This window comes from Solea senegalensis, unplaced genomic scaffold, assembly GCF_019176455.1.
Source record: "Solea senegalensis isolate Sse05_10M unplaced genomic scaffold, IFAPA_SoseM_1 scf7180000015251, whole genome shotgun sequence".
NCBI lineage: Eukaryota > Metazoa > Chordata > Actinopteri > Pleuronectiformes > Soleidae > Solea > Solea senegalensis.
Window position 1 is genome coordinate 16,227 of NW_025321276.1, and position 19,147 is coordinate 35,373.

Below are 19,147 nucleotides of genomic sequence, written 5' to 3' on the forward strand. Positions count from 1 at the left end.
TTAACTCAGAAAATGAAAATTACGTGATTGTTTCTTTTAAAAAATAAACTTTATTCTCTATTTTTTGTATCAAAGAACAAGGAAACGTGAGACTCGACACGAAATTTCAGAGAAACTATTTCGTGTTCTTGTCCGAGGAGCAAAAGTTTTTACGCTGACGTGAACGTTGGAAAACAGTGAACAAAAACACACTCACACAAACCAATAATCACTTATTCATCTATAACTGAATTATGATGATAATAGATTTGATGAAAAAATCAGAACTTCTTCATTTCCAGGTTTGACAAACACTGATGAAAATAATGGTCAGTTGCAGCCCAACACATCTCAACCACTTCCACTCACTAGGACCAGGTTCAGGTCTCCATGGGGACGAATGGTCCTGAACAGAAGAGGTCACACATACAAAAACACTCACTCAGAACAAAGAGAATAAATTTACCAAACCAGTTGTCTCCGGTCGTCCTCAGGAATCCACAAACGTCTACCTCCACTTTGCTTTCTCCACCGTTTAATCCACATAGTCTGGGGTTGTTTTTTCCACCGATTAATCCCACTGTAGATCCAAGAAGACGCCAAAAAAAAACATTCCAAATCGATTCATCAAAATCCCATCCGAGGTTTCTTCTTCTTTGCCTGTGAAGACTGCGACGACTGCGACGACTGGGACAGTCCCACGCGACCCCGTGAACTCTGGGAAAGAGGCCGAGACTGGAAGAATCCCGACCAGACGGCCGAGTCCAAGGACAGATTCACGCGGAGATCCCTCTGAGGGACGGACTGTTGTGAGACAGACTGTGGTGATCGCACTCCGCTGTCGTCCTCTACGACGTTATGATGGGACAGCAAGGGTTGGAAACCCTGGAAACAGAGAAATGATTCTTATAATTTGGGCTCATTTTGACGACTTTTACAAACATGGAAAACTGCATTTAGTATAAAACCAGAATAACACGAGCAAGAAAACCCTGGAATGACTCTCGACACGAACCTGTCTACTGCTGAGACGAGTCACGAGTGGAGCTGCAGCCACAGACTTCAGCTTCTGAGGAACATGGAACAAAAACAGCTGATGTCATGATTCACTGTATAAGATTGTTTATTATTTAATGATAGCAGCTGTTAGCGGACTTCACAACTGGAAAAGTCTGCCCTCTGGTGGTGAGTTAAGAAGTGCACTGGTGCTGTCATAATCAGTAAAATCCTAACGATGTCGTCTCTCACCTGTGATGCAAGCACAGATGTGTGATCGCCCTCTGCTGAACGTTTGCTCGCCCTCCGAGCAGCCGGCGTGTCGTTCATCTGCGACACGGAAACGTCGCGGGATCTGTTTGGCGTCTGCAACGCGGAAATGTCGTGGGATCTGCTCGGCGTCTGCGGCGTGGAAACATCGTGGGATCTGCTCGGCGTCTGCGACGCGGAAATGTCGTGGGATCTGCTCGGCGTCTGCGACGCGGAAATGTCGTGGGATCTGCTCGGCGTCTGTGACGCGGAAACGTCGCAGGATCTGTTCGGCGTCTGCGACACGGAAATGTCGTGGGATCTGCTCGGCGTCTGCGGCTCGCGTTCACCTTTGGCGGTTTTCAGTGGCGAGACGGTCGTCGTGGGAACAGGAGTGACGCCCCCCACGGTGTCCTCTAACCCGTCAGTGTCAGACCACGCCCACTGGCTGCCGGACGTCCATCCTGCTGAGTCAGAGAAGGAGTCGAGCTCCGCCTGGTAGGTGGTGGATGAGGTGAAGCTTCCTGAAAGCTCCAGTCTGCCGGCTGCTCTCTTCCTCTCCTTCTCCCTCATCCTCTTCCTCCTCAGCGCCATCTCCTTCTCCGCCCTGTTGAGCCCAAGCTCCTCCTCCCACCACGCTCTCCATGCCGCCTCCCCCTGCCAGGAGATGGTGAGACGCCGACTCATCGGATCTGTCCACGCGTCCGTGTCCACGGCGTGGGGCAGCGGTTGTAACGTGGGCGCACTGAAGGCCAGCAGCGAGCGTTTGGACATGCACGTCCTCAGATCTCGCCTCAGACTCCGCACGTGCTTGTCCTCTCGCGTCTCTTGGCGGCGCAGACGCAGAAAACCTTCAGTGTCGGCCGTGAAGAGCTGTGAACCTGGCGGGCGGGGCTTCTTCTTCTTCTCTCGACTCTTCTTCATCAGTTTCTGGAGCCAGTGTTTCCAGGCGACGAGCGCGTCTTCACTGATATTCACGACACTCATGGAGCTGCAGAGCGCTTCCTTCCCTGTGGAGTCACTTGGTTCCCCGTCTTTCTCGCGCGCGCCCGAGTCGTCGTCGTCGTCGTCCTCATCATCATCATCTTCATCAGACTGGTTGACGACGACCTGCAGCTTCAGCTGCTTCAGTCGTCGGCGTCTTTGTTCTCCGTCTTCTGACTCGTCAGAGTCGGAGAACGTCTGTCGTTCCTTCTGCGTTGTTCCGATGACGTCGTTCTCCGCAAACAGCTGAGAGCTCGGTGACGATGACGCAGCAGTTTTCGACGGCGGTGGTTCGACGTCTGGGATGTGGATCTGCTGCTGCTGCGGCTCCAGGATCTGGTAGAAAACATCTCCAGCTTCAGTGAGCTGGAGGACACAGATGCACTCGTCCTCCACACCTCCACCTTCTCCTCCTGTCCTCTGAACACAAGTCAGACCTGGAATCAAACATCAAACCACAGATCATCGATAATCTTCTACCACGTTAATCTCCACATGAGGGTTGAAGGGTCTGTGTACCTGCAGCAGACGAGCTCAGCCTGTGGGTGGCGACGTCCAGACGGTGAGGGATCTGGACAGGAAGGTGTTTCAGGCTGGTACTGGGTCTGAGCAGAGCCAGAGGTGGACCTCGACTAGAGCATGCTGTAGCTCTGCCTCCTGATCACCGACACAGACAAAGAAACTTAAAAAAAAACAACAACACGCCAACACCTTCCCGCTCTTTTAATGAAGCCCCCTGTTGACTGACCCGAGTACTGCAGCAGGACGAGCTCCTGCGATCTCTGCGAGCCCAACACGACTTTAGTGGTCCCAGCTCCGCCCACTGCTGATCCAGAGGAGGCGGAGCCAGGAAGGACGTGACAGAACAAAGGCGGGGACTCCATCATGTGATCCCACTTGAGCACGGGGACACCGGGGAAACGCTCGTCCGCGATGTATGACGAGAACTGAGACAGAGAGAAACATGAAATAACGCTGCACTGCCACCAAGTGTTCGGAGGCTTTTCTCATGATAATATGAATTTCTCATAAATCACAGCGATAAGTCGATTAAAAACACTGATGACTCATCCTGACTCTTGTTGTACCTGTGTGGTGACGAGGTGGTGGAAGGAGTGGACGTCTCGCAGATATCTGGACAGGATGAGTCTCTCTCCTCTGTGACAGTCTGAACTCCTGCTGATCGAAAACAGAGAGAGAGCAGAGACGGGACTGACCTGGAGGAACACACACACACACACACACAGAGAAAAAAATATCACTTTATTTAAACCAGCAGTGATTCCAGGAGGAAGTCAACAGCGGATAGATGAGGGTTTCACAAACTTTAGCTCCTTCTTAAAAGTTTGTTAATAATAAATTACATGTCATTTTAGTATGAGACAAATGTGTCAGTTTGTCTCATACTAGAGTTCTCTCATGCTGATATCGTATCGGATCAATATCGGTATCGGCCAAAACTCAAGGCCGCAATATCTGTATCATATCGGAGGTGAAAAAGTTGCATCGGGACATTCCGACATATAATTGCGTTTTCATCCACTGCTGTGGAGCAAATACTGGAGCGTTAGGCAGTAGGTGGCGCTAACCCTAACCCTGTCACCACAGAAAGAGTTTTTTTTTTTGGTTTAAAAAACAAAGAAATCATTCAAACTGAATCTTTTTGGTTTGTGGACAAAAACAAGACGTTTGACAAACACTGATCGACATTTTCTGAGCCAAACGACTAATAAGTGTATGAATGTTGTTTCCTCATCAGTTCACACATTCACCCTCTCATCCTTCCACTACAGTCACATGATTTCACCTTTATTCTTTCTCTCAGTTTGACCCAGAGCATCAGTGCATAAAAACAAACTGCGATCATCTCTCACCCTGATGTCCGTTAGCTCCGCCCCCGTCCTGTCGGCGTACACCATCACCCTCGGGTGTGCAGAGAAGTCGCACCATCGCCATGGCGACTCGGCGTTGAAGTACAGGTTACTGTCTTCTCCCCGAACCTTCTGCATCCTGCGGCGGCAAAACATCAAATCATGATCTGACGAGGGTTACTGAAGAGGGGGTCACTGCCCCCTGCTGGGCTAAGGAGGGACTGCAGACACACAATAGAGGCTGTTTAAACTGTGGTTCATGTGGATGATTGTGGGTCATTTCCTCACCCTCTGCCCACGGTCCACAGGTTCACCACACCACTCTCACTCGCCACCAGAACTTCACCTAAAACATGAGGACTGCGCACGCGCACACACACACACGCACACACACACACACACACACACACACACACACAGCAGGTCATTTCAACACTTCTGCCTCAGCTGGAACTCTCCTCCTCCTCCCTCTCTTCATCACTCACCTGGCAGTGACGCAGGTTGCGACCTCTGTGGTGTTGACCGCCTGCAGCAGACGAGGTCGTTCTCCTCCTCCGCTGAACTGCCACGCTCCACACAGATAATCTGAGCGCACGGCGACGCAGCCTGAAATCAACAACACAAACATGTGAACAACAGCCAAGAGAGAACGTTTGATTTATCACAAACAAACACAAACATTTGCACAACAACAGAGAGTGTTTGGTTCATCACAAACACACAACATGCTCGTTCTTACTGTTGTTGAACAGAGAGGCGGAGCTAATCTGTCTGATGGGACCTTTCAGGTGGAAGCTGAAGGAGTCGCTGCTGCTGGACCTGAGAACAGAGTGGCTTCCTCTGTGGCGCTGCAGCTCCACCCTGTGGAATTCTGTGGTACTGCGTTTAGAACAACAATCAAGAGGGAGTCAAAGCTGGAGAAACGGCTGTTTTCAGAAAGCCATGGTTTTCAGGAAAGCTCTCGAATGAATAGACACAGTGGTTGTTTGTCTTTCTTTTTCTCGACTCAGAGAATGTGCTCTATTGCTGAGGTTTTGTAATTTAAGGTGTGGAGATGTGTCTGACCACTTTTGAAAGTGGAAAATGTCGTTTCCATTTAGTTCAGTAGTTTATGTCAGCCTCTTTATAAAAGGTTCAAAAACTAAAACCTACATCAGTTTAAGTGTATGATATCTTAAGAACATGTTTCATGTCTTTATCTCACTTTATCACAACAGGAAACTGAAGTTTGTAAACCACTCACTCTCCCACACCTAACCTCATAGAGAAAATCAGTGATTTTAGCTGCTGGAACACAGGAGCTGCAGGTCCTCTGTTGCCTCGGGTGGTCACTTTGTGTCACTGAGGTCAATCTGAACAAAGGGTTTTAAAAGTGACAAAACAAGACGTTTGAGGCAGCAGTGGATCAACAACTCCTGTGTGTGACGTTAAAATCACTGATTTTCTCTAGGAGATTTGGTGTGGGAGAGTGAGTGGTTTACAAACTTCAGTTTCCTGTTGGAAAAGTATGTCTCACAGTGAGATAAAGACGTGAACATGTTCTTAAGACTTCATAAACTTGAACTATCTTTAATGCTGAAGAGGCCACTGTGACATTCACCAAATCTAAACCGTTCAAAATGAACATTTGAATCAAATCCCGAGGAATTCCCTTGTGCGGTTAATCTGATTTGCAGGATACTGAGTCGGTTCAGTCCTTGATTTCCGGGGTAAACGAGGTAGCCGTCGCCGTTGTGAGAGAAAGGGATGAACTCCAGAGCGCCACCCGTGGCCGCTTCAGAGAACAGCAGGCGTTCCCCCTGCTCCGTCAGCTCCTCATACAGCAGAGAACCCAACAGCTGAGGAGGGATGGAGTGAACCACATCTCCCAGCAGAGCACTGTAACGGTTCAGCGTGACGGAGCGATCCCTCAGCCGACACCTGGAGAGGGGGAGGGAAAACACTACGTTCAATAAATAGATAAATAAACAGACGGGAGAGTGTTTGAGTGAAGATGTTTTCAGTTCCACTCACTTTCACTCGGCCACGTTCACTCACTTTTTAAACGACAGCCCGTCCAGATACCTCGTCACCCTCCACATGCTGATGGAGTCTTTGTGACGTTTCTGAAAAACAACATGGACTCTGATCACAATCATTGAAAATTGTTGTGATTCTTTAAAAACAAACAAACACTCAAACCGATTCATTTAGATGTCGATTAATAACCGATTAAAAACAGCAAACACTGCTGGATCATCTGGTCATCAGTTCTGATCTGTTACCACACACACACACGTCATGTCGTGGTAAAGTATCTGTGATGACTTTTACTGAAAGTATATCATGATCAAATCACCCATCTGTGATTGAAACACTGTGTTAGTGACACTCACTTCTTTCGTTCCTTGTTTAAAGTTGAAGTTCTCGCCCAGAATTTGGCTCATGCAGCCGAACGCATCGTGTCTGTGATCCAGGAAGAAATTCTGCATCTACACACAAAATATCACAACGTTATTCATGAAAATAAACATCCACAGAGTGACGTCTTACTGCAGACTGTCTGTGTTTCTATGATTCATATTTCAACGCTTTCACTCACGTGTTCCATGAAGTCCAGTGGATTGGGAGGCTTTGTCGGCCAAAGGAATTCTGGGAAAAACAACAAAAGCAATCATTTAATTCATCATCAGGCTGGGAATAATGACAAATAATAATAACAGATTCACTTCAGTTATTATATTAAGTTTGGCAGAGTAACACTGTTACATTTGTAGTGTCTCACCATTTAAAGGAGACAGCAGAGGAAGTGGTACAGGCTCGGTGTGACGCCACGTCTCTCCTTTGACCTGATGTCTGGATGTAAACGTCCAGTTGGAGCGAGAACCAGAGTCGTCCTGAAAACAGAATAATATTATTTACTACAAACACAAACTCAACTCAAAGATAAGGAAGAAAACTTAAGTAACTCGAAAAATATTTGAATGTAACAATTATAAGTCTAATTATAATCAAGAAATTTTGCTTATGTGACTATTACCTATTTCATTGTATTATTTATGAATTTATAAATATCTGGGAAAAAAATGTATATGATGGCAAAACGATTGAGGTAAAATATCTAATTGCGATTTTTCGACACAGATTGCGATTTCAAGATGAAGCATAACCATGTGACACCATCGAAATATCGACTCGCTACTATCGCTACTTCAAGGACGATGCGAATAGTTTATAAAACAGTAAGAATTTAAGGTTTAATTAATAATAAACACAACTGTCGTAAAAATGTAGGCTACGATTAAATCGGAGCCCTATCTTATCGTTTGGCAGCTGCGCTTATTCCAATTGCGACTTGGATTTGACAATGATTAACTGTTGTAGTTGTTACCAAGATTAGATAAATATGGTGTTATATGTAGTATTAAAGATATCAGATGTTGGCGGTTTTCTCACCTGAATCGTGAGTTTGTCGTAACTTCCCCAGTTTCCAGCGCAGTGATTCGGGGCTGTATCTGGAGGTCCACGTTCATAAAACGAAGGAAAAAGCTGATCTGGAAACTTAGAATCCATTTTAATAATACATGTGTGACACTGTCGTGCTGTCTCTCCGTCCCCTCGTGTGTGTGTGTGTGTGTGTGTGTGTGTGTGTGTGTCTCTCTCTCTCTCTCTCTCTCTCTCAGTAAACATGTCTGAACATGTTGTTCTCTCCGGCGGCTAACGTTAGCTCGCTAACGCTTAGCTGCCACAAACGAGCACAAAAACACATTTGTCCGCTTTCTAATCGCAGTGACGCTCACTCAGCGGCTCCGACGACAAACAGCGAACATAAAGTGACGCAGACGGATCCTTAAAGACGAAGAACTGCGGTGAAATTTATCTTAAATCCACAACAGATCCGCGGACACGTGTGGAGTCCACACGAACACACGCACAGGAAACTCACACCAGCACGAGACGAGAGAGAGATCGCGCGGTTCCTACGAGATCAACATCGCGCATGCGCATACCGGTCCGCCGTCTTGGACAGCGGATTTTTTTTTAACGATTAAAAACAAATCTTTTCTTTTTTTTAGATTTGGCCTTTATCCTCTTCCATAGTGTTCTATATTATCAACATGTACATGCAGTATAACATTGTTACGTTATTTGTATTGTTTTAATCTCATTCCCGTGCTTCAATTATCTTAAAAAAATATGCGTCACATTTATATAAACCGCGTTTATTTGCTTTACGTGACCGTTTTGTACAAAACACTTTGGTTTTTTGTTTTTTGTGATGATTTGTGTCAGAATGTCGCAACGACACGACACGTTTTACGGCAGGGGAAGTGGAATCCGATTGGATGTCGTGTGCCGTAAACCGTGGTCGTAACAGAGCCGAAGAGAAACGTGGGACAGAAGAACAGCGTGTGTGTTTTTTTCTTCTCTTTAACGTAAGTAACTGCATTAAAACCGTTTTTTATCACGTTAACGTCACGTTTAATGACGTCATTGAAGATGTAAAATAAATCCAAACATTTAAAGTTATTACTGTAAAAGAGTTGAAGCTGCCCGAAGTAAAGTAGCAGCTAACAGAGACACTAGATTAGCGTTAGTCGATTTAATCGGTCAACACAAACGTCTCTAAACTGAACGTTATCACACACACACACACATGTCAGAGTTGTTGTTATGGAGCGTGTTGTTAGTTCACTGTCTGACATGGGTGTGGAGTGGCTCAGTGGTTAAGACTGGTACCCTGTGTGCAAAACACATGGTCGCAAGTTCAACTCCACCCCTGGCTGGTTGTACTTCATTCCCTTGTAAGTCGCTTTGGATAAAAGCGTCTGCTAAATGACATGTAATATAATGTTTAACCGATTAATCAATTCATCTTATCCACTGTATTCGTCACACAATTTGATCACTTTGAGTGAAATTGAGTAAAACAAAGACCATGATTCAAGGATTCACTTATTTACTAGTTATCAGCGTTGTTTAATTTAATAGTTAGAAGACGCTCTGTGATTTTTCAGCTTCTTAAATATGAATTTGTTGTTTTTTTAGCTCCATATTACAAAGAAATCATTAATCATCATTTCCACGTTTGAGAAACACTTTTTATTACAAACGACCAGACTTGATTTAAAAACGTCTTTATAGACAGAAAAAAAAAACTCCTCACTGTTGGTGTTTCTTCTCTTGTTCCAGGATGGAGGCCAAACCCAGAAAACACTTTTCTCCTAAAGGGGGAAAGAAGCAGACGTTCACACCGAGAGGAACAGGTGAGCTGTGTTTTTATTCTCCACAAACTCTGAAGCTTCAACCACGACCCAGGTCTCTGACCACGGCTCACTCTGTCCAGATCCTAACGGGACCAAGCTCGGGAGGAAACCGGAAGGTAAGAAGCCGTTCAAACCGTTCAACAACACAAAGAGCAGAGCGGGAAAAGGACGAGACAGCGGAAAGAAAGACGAGAGATTTGCTTTCTCTAAAGCTGGAGCAGGACAGAGGAAAAGAAAAGTGACTCCTGGAAAAGATGCAGACCAGAGTGAAGGTACAACATCCTATCATTTCTGTTTCTTTGTTGATTTAAATAACTTCATGTATGTAGCATGTTTTTAACAGACCACGTTAATCAAAACTAAACAAGATGACGGATGAGAAACAAACAAAAGTAACGATGGGGAATAAAAAGCACGATAAACAGATGATGATGACTGTCAGTGTCAGAGGTCAGGATCACAGTCTGATAGATAAATATAAACAGAATGAATGAAATCACTAGGACTGCATTTGAGTGAACAACACAGTTAAATAAAATTCACTGAAAGAAAGAAAAGTAACAATAAAATATTGAGTTAAAATGTACAGGTAAGAGTTCAAATGTGTTTTTATCTGCAGCTGAAGTTTCTCTGTGATGTTTGTGACTCATGTGTTCAAACAGGACCAGGGATCAAGAGGATGAAGTCAGGAAAGAAGGAGCTGACGGAGGAGGAGCTGAAGAAGAACCGGCAGCAGAGGAAGAAAGAGCTGAAGCAGAGTAGACAACAGGCGGAGAGGAAGGACATGTTTGACATCATCACTCAGGCCAAACAACTGTGGGCAGATCTGAGGAGGTGAGACAACAGCAGCTTCATCAGATCGTCAGTTAGTTAAATATACCACAGTTTACACAAATGTCAACTTTATCCTTAAATTAAAGATGTTCATGTTTACTTTGTGTAAAAAATTCATTCATTCTTCATCTGGTTTATCTTCAGCTGCAGATTCATTTATCAAACAAGTCAAGTCAAGTCTACATTATTGTGATCTGATGTTTGTTTGTGTGGAAAAAAACCAGGAAGAATTGTGACAACGACATGAAGAAGAAGCTCATGAAGAAGCTTCATGATCTGATTCGTGGGAAAATCAAACAAGTGAGTGTCAAATCTACGACTTTATCACTATACTGTAGTTTGTTTCTGTAACCGCTAACATTATATTGACTTGGTCAGTTGTTTGGTCGATTAATTCCATCTTATTTAAAACATATTCACATAAATCTTAAATAAAAGGTTGGAAAAGTTCAGCAACTTACGGTTGAGGACCTGAAAAATTTCTCCTGTGAGCCATCTTTGTGTCCCGACCCAGTGTGTGAGAAACACTGGTTAAGGAGACAAGAATTTACAGACTGTCTCACATAAGGAGAAGAAAAAAGACAGAGGGGGTTCTATGTGGTGGTGGATCAGTGTGTATGCTCCTCTCTCTGCCTCTAGATGGCGTTTGCCCACGACTCGGTGCGAGTGCTGCAGTGTTTCGTGCAGTTCGGCAGCCACGAGCAGAGACAGGAAGTGTTTGACGAACTTAAAGGTGATTTGAATTCTTTTGAATCATTTTTCCATAGATTTTACTTTGTGTCCACACGTTAAATAACAGATAATTAACAGTTAGTGTTTGCAGATGACGTCGTCGGTCTGTGTAAGTCTCAGTATGGAAAACACGTGGTGAAGAAGCTGCTCATGTACGGGTGAGTCTCACCTTCACACACACACACACACACACACACATACACACACCTGGACACGTGTGTGACAGTTGTGTGTTTGGTGCACAGGAACAAAGAGGTGGTGGCCGCTGTGATGCAGGCGCTGAAAGGTCACGTGAGGCCAATGCTCCGTCACGCCGCCGCGTCGTCCATCGTTGAGTATGCGTACAACGACAAAGCCGTGCTCGCACAGAGGCTCATGCTCACGGAGGAGTTGTACGGGAACACCTTCATCGTCTGCAAGGTACACACACACACACACCAAACCTCAGAGAGAGGGACACAGGAGCTGCTGGTCCTCTGCTGCCTCGTGTGGTCACTGCGTGTCACTGAGGTCAATCTGAACAAAGGAGTTCAAACATTAAGTTAATTAAAAGAACATAATAGAAGTTAGTGATGGAGGCAGCAGTGGATCAACAACTGTGTGTGTGTGTGTGTGTGTGTGTGATGTTAAAATCACTGATTTTCTCTGTGGACTTTGGTGTGGGAGAGTGAGTGGTTTACTAACTTCAGTTTTCTGTTGTCTCTCAGCGAGATAAAGATGTGAACGTGTTCTGTAGATGTCAGAGACTTAAACTGATGCAGATTTTCTTTTAAACTGGTGCAGATTTGATGAGATTAAGCAGATTTTCTTTTAAACGGATGATTTCTGTCTGTGTTCAGTCGTCTGTGTGTAACACCATCGACAAAGTCGCGGAGGAAAACCCGGGAAAACTGAGCAACATCATCGACGAGATGAAGCAGATCCTCACGCCCATGGCTCAGAAGTAAGAATAAAATAAATGTCAATATAAATGTTATTGTGTCAGTTGTTGTCGTCACTACAGCACTGCACTGTTGTTGTTTTCAGAGAACAGGTGATCAAACACTCGCTGGTTCACAAAGTCTTCATGGACTTTTTCCACTTTGCTCCAGAGAAACAGAGAACGGTGAGCACGCACTCATATCTGCTCTGGATTAGATTAGATTATTATTTGCTTGTTACAGGAGTGAATTTTGTTTGTTTGTGAGCAGGAAATGATCGAGTCCATCAGAGAGTCCGTCGTCTACATGGCTCACACACACGATGGAGCTCGAGTCGCCATGAACTGTGTGTGGCACGGCACGGCCAAGGTGTGTGCACGCACGCACACACACGCACACACACACGGCTGACGTTAAAAACATACAAATGTCTGGTGATAATTCTGATTTTTACGTTTCAGGACAGAAAAGTCATCATTAAAACGATGAAGAGTTACATGGTGAAGTTTGCCACGGTGAGTTTTCATTCACTCACTCCTTCGTTCACTCACAGAAACTCTTGGTTTATATTAACTGTGTGCGTGTGTGTGTGTGTGTGTCCCCTCAGGGCGAGTTCAGTCACCTGGTCCTCATGTCCATATTTGACAGTGTGGACGACACAAAGTTGGTCAAACAAGTGGTTTTGTCGGTACGTCTCATTTACATGTTTATTATTGTGTTGAACAATGATGGACTTAGAAAATATAATACTACAGTTTTTCTATCATGAAGTCCTCAGACTGATCTGTGGTCTCTGGTCTCTGAATGTGGTCCCTGAACGTGGTCTGACTCCTGTGCAGGAGATCCTGTCGTCTCTGGACGAGGTCATCAACAACAAATACGGTAAAAAGGTTCTGTTGTACCTGCTGAGCCCCAGAGACCCGGCTCACCTGCTGCCAGAGATCATCAAGGTTCTGGAGAAAGGAGACGGAAACCCCCACAGGTGATCATCATCATCATCATCACCATCACCATCAGTGTTCATATTCACCTTCACCTTCATCTCCTCAGTAAAAAAGAAGCCGTTGTTCGGAGGAAGGAGCTGCTGGAAGCTGTGTCCCCGCCCCTGCTCGAGTATCTCCGTGACAACGCCGTCAACATGGCGCTGGACAAAGCCAGCAGCGTCACCGTCAGCGACATCCTGGGCTCGGCCTGCGGTGACCTCCGACCCGCCATGACAGCCGTGGCTCAGCTGGCCAATCAGGAACTGATACCAGGAGGAGCGAGTGGAGTGGTGAGAGAACACACTGAGAACACACTGAGAACCTCACAGAGACACAAGGAACCAAGTTTCACGTCTTTATCTCACTGTCAGACACACTGTGGGGTTTGGTGTGGGAGAGTGAGTGGTTTATAAACGTGTGTGTAACAGTGAGATAAAGACGTGAAACATGTTGTTGAAGAGATTTGTTTCTCTGTAGCTTCACATGGCCGAACATCCAGCCGGTCACCTGGTGCTCAAGTGGCTCATCGAGCAGGACGCCACCCTGGCAGAGGCCGGGAAGGAAGGTAAACAAACATCATCTACTCACCGCCACCTGTCAATCAAACGTGAATAACGTGGTGTTTCTCTGCTTCTCAGAGCGCTTTGGCAGAATCCTGGTGGACACGGTGGGGACGGACAACATGAAGAGCTGGGTCAAAGTCAACAGAGGAGCCATGGTTCTGTGCAGGTCAGTGCTCACACACACACACACACAATACAAAAAAGACTTTTACAGTTTTTGTGCATGTGCACACAGCAGCTAAACCTCAAATAAAAGAAAAGGTTTTGACCACTGTCGTCCATCTTTCAGGGTTTGATTTACTGACTTTATTTCTTTCAGAAAAACTGTTTATTGGCAAGAGGAATGAATAAATAAATAAATAGTAAAAATTGGGCCTGGACAATGACGATAAAACAAAGTTTCTTCTCTTTAAATGTGATGAAAAAGAGTAAAATAATAATCTGGTATGAAGCGTGACCTTTGACCCGTGTTTGTGTGCAGTCTCCTGAGCAGCTGTGACACGTCCGTTTCCTCGGAGGTGAAGGACGCGCTGACGTCCATCGCGTCGCAGCTCGGCAGCGGTGGCGGCAACAAGGGAGCAGAAATCCTGCTGGAGCGGCTCCACAAATAAACTCTGGAACGTTTCTGCAGGCCAGGCCACGCCCCCCGCCAGGACAACGTCCGTTTGTGTGGGGAACGACGTGGAAAAAATGGATTTATGTTTGTGAATAATGAAACTATAGTGTTGGAGGACAACGATGAGGTCATTTCACCTGTAATCTTCAACACTAACACAAGGTGGAGCTGTTGTTCAAGGATAAACATTTAATAAAGTTTAAAAACAGAAGCTGCAGATTCTTAAAATGATCTGAAGGATAAAAACTAAAGATAAATATTTGTATCATCTGCATAAAGATACACTGTGACCTGAAAGGAGGTTTGTTTGGTCCTCGTTCCTGTTCACCTCACCATGTCTAGTCAATGCAGTCAACGCTCAGGCCACTCCCAGTTTTGACCTCTGACCTTACTTCCAAACGCAGCATTAGCATCAGCCAAAGCTAATCTTTAAAGTCAAAATAACACGTTCTTCTCAGTTTGAACCCGAATTTACGTCTTCTGCTGCGCGACCTCTGCAAACTTCCTCGCCGCTCTCCTTGCTAAGCGCAGTTTCCCGCGCGCTTTGGTGACGGCGGCGCTTTCCTGCGACTTGAGCTTGGTGTAGAAGTCGGAGAACTTGTTGTAGAGGACGGAGATGGGCATTCCGTTCAGGATCACGCCGAACGAGATGCAGGCGAACGCGAAGACGCGGCCGAGGTTGGTTTGTGGGAAAATGTCACCGTAGCCCACGGTGGAGATGCTAACCTGCACCAAACAAACAAACATGAGTGAACGGCTGAGTTCAGATGAACGTGTGGATGTGCTCAGACTCACAGTCGCCCACCACCAGGCGTGAGGCATGGACGTGAACTTTGTGTTGGACACATCGTGTTCTGCCGAGTAAACCATCGCTGAGAACATGAAGATCCCCATGACGATGAAGAGGAGCAAACAGCCAACCCACACACACACACACACACACACCAATTAGTGATTGTAAATCTGACTTCTTTAATTAACTTGTTCCACACCAGTAGTGAACGGAGCTTTGGGCAGAAAAGGAAAAACATGGTACAGGGAAAGTCATGAGTGAAGCACTTCCCTGACCTTACTTTTGAATCTGCAAAACCTTTGACCACATTTCGCCTATGCGTCTTGGATGTGTCTTTGTCTTTGATGTGTCTCGCTCATTTACATAGGGAGCAAATCACCAAAATCCAAATTTGCCGACTTCCTGTTGCGTCGAGTTGCCATAGTTACTGACGTTTTTTTGTTCGTCTTGGTCGATCACATCTTCACACCAAGTTTCAGGAAATTTGGTGGAACTCAATTTTGCCTCTGTTTTCACCGTAGGGGGCACTATAGAACCCATGAGCAATGCACGGGTCCGGGATCGATGCCAATATTGCATTTTCGCCAGAGCTGAGTGTTTTATGCCCGTTAACATCCTCAAAAATGACACGGATAGAATAATAATCTGAAGGATTACAACAGCTGCACATCATCTCACCTGCTGGTAACATTGTCTCAGTGTGAATCCGAACGCTCGCAGTCCCGTTGAGTGACGCGCCAGCTTCAGAACCCTGAAGATCCTCATGAGACGCATGATCCTCAGAACCTGACCCACCTGCACAGACCAGAACCAGAGGAGAACCAGACCACAACAACCTCATCACGACCTTTAACCTTTTCCTTTTACCTTCCCAACACGTCCCACAGTCGTCAGGTCTCCCGCGTGCGGATGAACGTCTTCATCCTCAAAACATTCCAGCGCCATCTGCAGGTAATGTGGCAGGATGGTGATCAGGTCCACCGTGTTAAGGACGCTACATCCAAAGGTCCTGAGGTCGGGCGTGGACGTCAGACGCAGCAGATACTCCAGGGTGAAGAAGGTGATGCAGGAAGTTTCCACGTGCTCGCCGTAGAATCTGGGACGACCGGACGCCGTCTGCACACAAACCAACACGCTCACGCTTATTTTCATCCACTCTGACTCTGACTCCAGAGAATTAAACACACTTTACTTTATACTGCATTTCGTCCACGGTGTTGAGCGTCATTGCAACCAGCGAAACCAGTACAAACACAGACGAGGCCACGCCCATCAGTTTGGCGGTGACTGAGGAGAACGGTTTCTCCATCAGGAGCCAGATTCTCCTCCTCATCGCTCCCAAAAACATGTCGTCAAATAACTCCTCGTTCTCCTCCAGCTCCACCTGCAGGACACAGGACACGGTACAGGACACAGGACACGAGACGTTAATGTCCATGGCAACAACAGTTGTCCCGTAATCTGACGACAGCATGTTTAAATATAAATTATTAAATTAAATTAAACAAATCAAATGAACTAAATCATGAGGTAAATCACTTTTTAGTTTCCTTGTGTCGAGACGATGGGGATTAATAAAGTTGATTTAAGTTGATTGGATAAAAGCGTCTGCTAAATGACATGTAATGTAATGTAATGTAATTTACTCATTTAAATTACATCAGATCCTCTGTGTTCTTATACTTTTCTAATGTGGAAACTAAGTTATTACTGTGGCCGCTCGTTAGCCGCTCGTTAGCCGCTCGTTAGCCGCTCGTTAGCTGCTGTGGCCGCTCAGAAAATTGTTGCAGAATGTAAAGTTTGATAATTGCACTAAATAAGAATAAAATCAAGCAGTTTTAGGTCCAGTGTCAAGAAAGTCAAGGTTTAGTTTAATTAGCCAACTATTAGCCAACAACCCAGCTGTCTTGATTAGCCTGGACGTTGTAAACAACGGCGTCGTCTTGACAACACTCACCTCGGCCGTCAGCTGCTTCTGTATGTTCAGCTCGTCGTTCAGCTCGTCGTGTCTTTCTTCAAAGGCGACGCGACAGCAGCGCTCACTGTTTCTCATTCGTACGCCCCAGTAATTTATCTCCTCCAGGAAACTACGAGGACACAGCTCGTCTTTGATCCACAGAACTCCGGTTCTGAGGAGGAAGAACAGGGACAGGAGTTAGAAACACTGAGTCATAAACAGAAGAAGTCAAAGGTCTCGTCGTGTCTCACCGGTAGAAGCTGAAGATGTTGTGGAAAACTTTGGGATCGCGATCGAAGAAGAACTCGTTCCTGTTGACGATGAAGTCGTCACAAAGTCGCAGCTTCATGTCGTGATCGGTGAACGCGGCCAAGCGTCCGATGCGTGTTGTCGGATACCGGGCAGCTAATTTGTGGGGCAGGAAGTACAACTGCAGGAAACAGAAAAAAAAAAGACTATTTAATAAAACGTCAGGGCTAATTCTCATAATGCCATTTTCTAAACAAAATAAGAATTACACGTGCGAGTTTTCGCTGTGGTTTTAAAACTTTAAAACATTTCTATTTTTGTCCAGACGTTCAGAACCGACCAGCGCGGCGGCTCAACTTTGTGCACTTTCAGACAATTTAAGCAAAAAAAAAACATGGGTCACATGACGGTGAAAGATTTCGATTTCTGAATGGTCTCAATGCAAGAGTCCCAATAAAAATGTCTTTAAAAGTCGTCGTGATGTAAACACGTGGTTGACCTTTTGACCTCTGAGCTAACGTTACAGCAGCAGTTCCTCGCTGTGCCTGTAGGTGCAGTCTACATGTTCACCTACAGGGGGAGCTGCCGGACACTCGTCAGGATCAGTGTGAGTTTAGATAAACAATAAAGATATAAAATCAGTGAACAGCTCCCCCTAGTGGAGAATGTGCAACGCGGTGAAACAGACTTTGTTTTTGACTGTTGTCGAGTGTTTTTGACGTTTGCTAAAGTTACCGTTCCTCCGACGTTGAGGTTGAGGACGCCGTGTTTGTTCGGAGACAACAACGCGTCGGACGGAGACTTGGGAAGCGTCTCCTCGTCCTCGTCCTCGTACTCTGCGTAAAGATCGTAGATGTCTCTGCTCATCTCCTTCAAACAAAACAACAAACACGACAAAAAGTTCAAGAACAAAAGACAAACAAAAACAAAATCTTGTGCTTCTGGGGGCTGATGGGAAAGGGGCGGGACATAACATTCTGTTACACAGTAGCTGTTGGGATTATAATCCCGTTTCAAGACAATCACTAGGACTGTATGTTAGACAGATGAAAGTGTGATTTTCATGTTTGTGTCGTTGTTATTTTAACATGAATAGAAACTTCACTTATTTATTTACGTTTAAAATAAATAAAAACAGTTCAAACACAAATAAATCATTCTAAATAATATAAAAACATTTCTGTTTTTAAAGGACACTCATGATTCTGATCTGACCTGTGTGGAGCTCCATGGTTTAAAGTCCAGCAGGTCCAGATCTTCAGGACCAGGACCAGGTCCAGCTTCAGTTCTGCTGACAAACAAACTTCTGCTCCGAGCTCGAAGGTGAGAAAACATCATTGACTGACGATGAAATCTGAACCCTGCACACGCACACACGCACACGTGCGTTTGTGTGTCTGTTTGAGTTTCGCTTTAATGTTTGTCAAGTTTTTTCAGAGTACATGATTAAATCCTCAGCAGAATGGAGGTGGAGCTGCAGCTCAGTGTGGGCGGGGACTAACTGTCAACTGCTGTTTTTGTCTGGATCTTTTAATCCTCACAAGTATTAAAGTCATTCACTTCCTGTTCAATAATAAAAAACATTAATTTCTCAACTCAGTTCTTTTCATATTTCCTGTGAATAATACTTTGCTTTTGTAGAGGTTAAAAACAGACTTTTATTTAAATAAAATATGACAGTTTAACAATATTTACATTTTCTAGTTAAAAGATTAGATTATGAACGGATGAATATTAAATAAATTATAAACATATTTAACCTGATGAACATGAACGCCTTCTTGAAATTTGATCGATAATAGAAGAGTTGGTTTTTTTACACTCACTCTGCTGATGTGTGTGACCTTTGACCTTGACCTGCACATTAATCCCAGCGTGTTTGTCGGATTTCTGTCTGAATTAAATTAAATCAGTGGAGATTAAAAGTGGGATAATGAAGAGAGGAACAAATAAACATTCACTCACTCACTCTAACCCTGCTGCTGTGTTTATTAATCTCAGATTAAAGTTTCCAGTGCTGTGGATTCACTTTTAGAATAAACTGTTTTTTTTGTAATCTTAAGTATTTTTATTTGATGTGAACGACATTTGTTTTATAAATAAAACATTATTTCATGTCAGTTGTATTTTTTTGAAGGGTTTAAAGTTCAGAATGAAACGTTTTAGATGAAGACG

General features: G+C 44.9%; 3 protein-coding genes and 1 long non-coding RNA gene across 4 annotated transcripts; 1 reads left to right on the forward strand and 3 right to left on the reverse strand.

Moving 5' to 3' along the window:
- Window positions 1–30: 30 nt before the first annotated feature.
- On the reverse strand, window positions 31–8,020 carry taf1c (TATA-box binding protein associated factor, RNA polymerase I subunit C). The gene is made up of 16 exons (XM_044017283.1): window positions 7,515–8,020; window positions 6,844–6,955; window positions 6,661–6,710; window positions 6,455–6,550; window positions 6,117–6,184; window positions 5,761–5,999; window positions 4,819–4,950; window positions 4,565–4,685; window positions 4,368–4,439; window positions 4,083–4,218; window positions 3,297–3,425; window positions 2,957–3,155; window positions 2,728–2,865; window positions 1,228–2,645; window positions 995–1,048; window positions 31–864 (listed from the first exon to the last, which is right to left on the reverse strand). The coding sequence occupies exons 1-16, from the start codon at window positions 7,746–7,748 to the stop codon at window positions 607–609; spliced, it is 3,456 nt and encodes a 1,151-aa protein (XP_043873218.1). The 5' UTR covers window positions 7,749–8,020; the 3' UTR covers window positions 31–606.
- Window positions 8,021–8,377: 357 nt separating this feature from the next.
- pum3 (pumilio RNA-binding family member 3) lies at window positions 8,378–14,184 on the forward strand. Its single transcript, XM_044017288.1, has 18 exons — window positions 8,378–8,494; window positions 9,252–9,325; window positions 9,406–9,597; window positions 9,988–10,159; window positions 10,384–10,459; window positions 10,799–10,892; window positions 10,983–11,049; window positions 11,137–11,311; window positions 11,731–11,834; window positions 11,918–11,996; window positions 12,082–12,180; window positions 12,273–12,326; window positions 12,419–12,499; window positions 12,651–12,793; window positions 12,862–13,084; window positions 13,272–13,359; window positions 13,433–13,523; window positions 13,839–14,184. The coding sequence occupies exons 2-18, from the start codon at window positions 9,253–9,255 to the stop codon at window positions 13,966–13,968; spliced, it is 1,941 nt and encodes a 646-aa protein (XP_043873223.1). The 5' UTR covers window positions 8,378–8,494; window position 9,252; the 3' UTR covers window positions 13,969–14,184.
- Window positions 12,492–12,909, reverse strand: LOC122762107. Its single transcript, XR_006358658.1, has 2 exons — window positions 12,842–12,909; window positions 12,492–12,764 (listed from the first exon to the last, which is right to left on the reverse strand). It is a non-coding gene; the product is annotated as an uncharacterized LOC122762107 (long non-coding RNA).
- Window positions 14,143–19,059, reverse strand: kcnv2a (potassium channel, subfamily V, member 2a). Its single transcript, XM_044017289.1, has 9 exons — window positions 18,188–19,059; window positions 17,708–17,842; window positions 16,975–17,153; window positions 16,724–16,895; window positions 15,959–16,150; window positions 15,634–15,882; window positions 15,445–15,561; window positions 14,769–14,894; window positions 14,143–14,699 (listed from the first exon to the last, which is right to left on the reverse strand). The coding sequence occupies exons 1-9, from the start codon at window positions 18,308–18,310 to the stop codon at window positions 14,445–14,447; spliced, it is 1,548 nt and encodes a 515-aa protein (XP_043873224.1). The 5' UTR covers window positions 18,311–19,059; the 3' UTR covers window positions 14,143–14,444.
- Window positions 19,060–19,147: the final 88 nt, after the last annotated feature.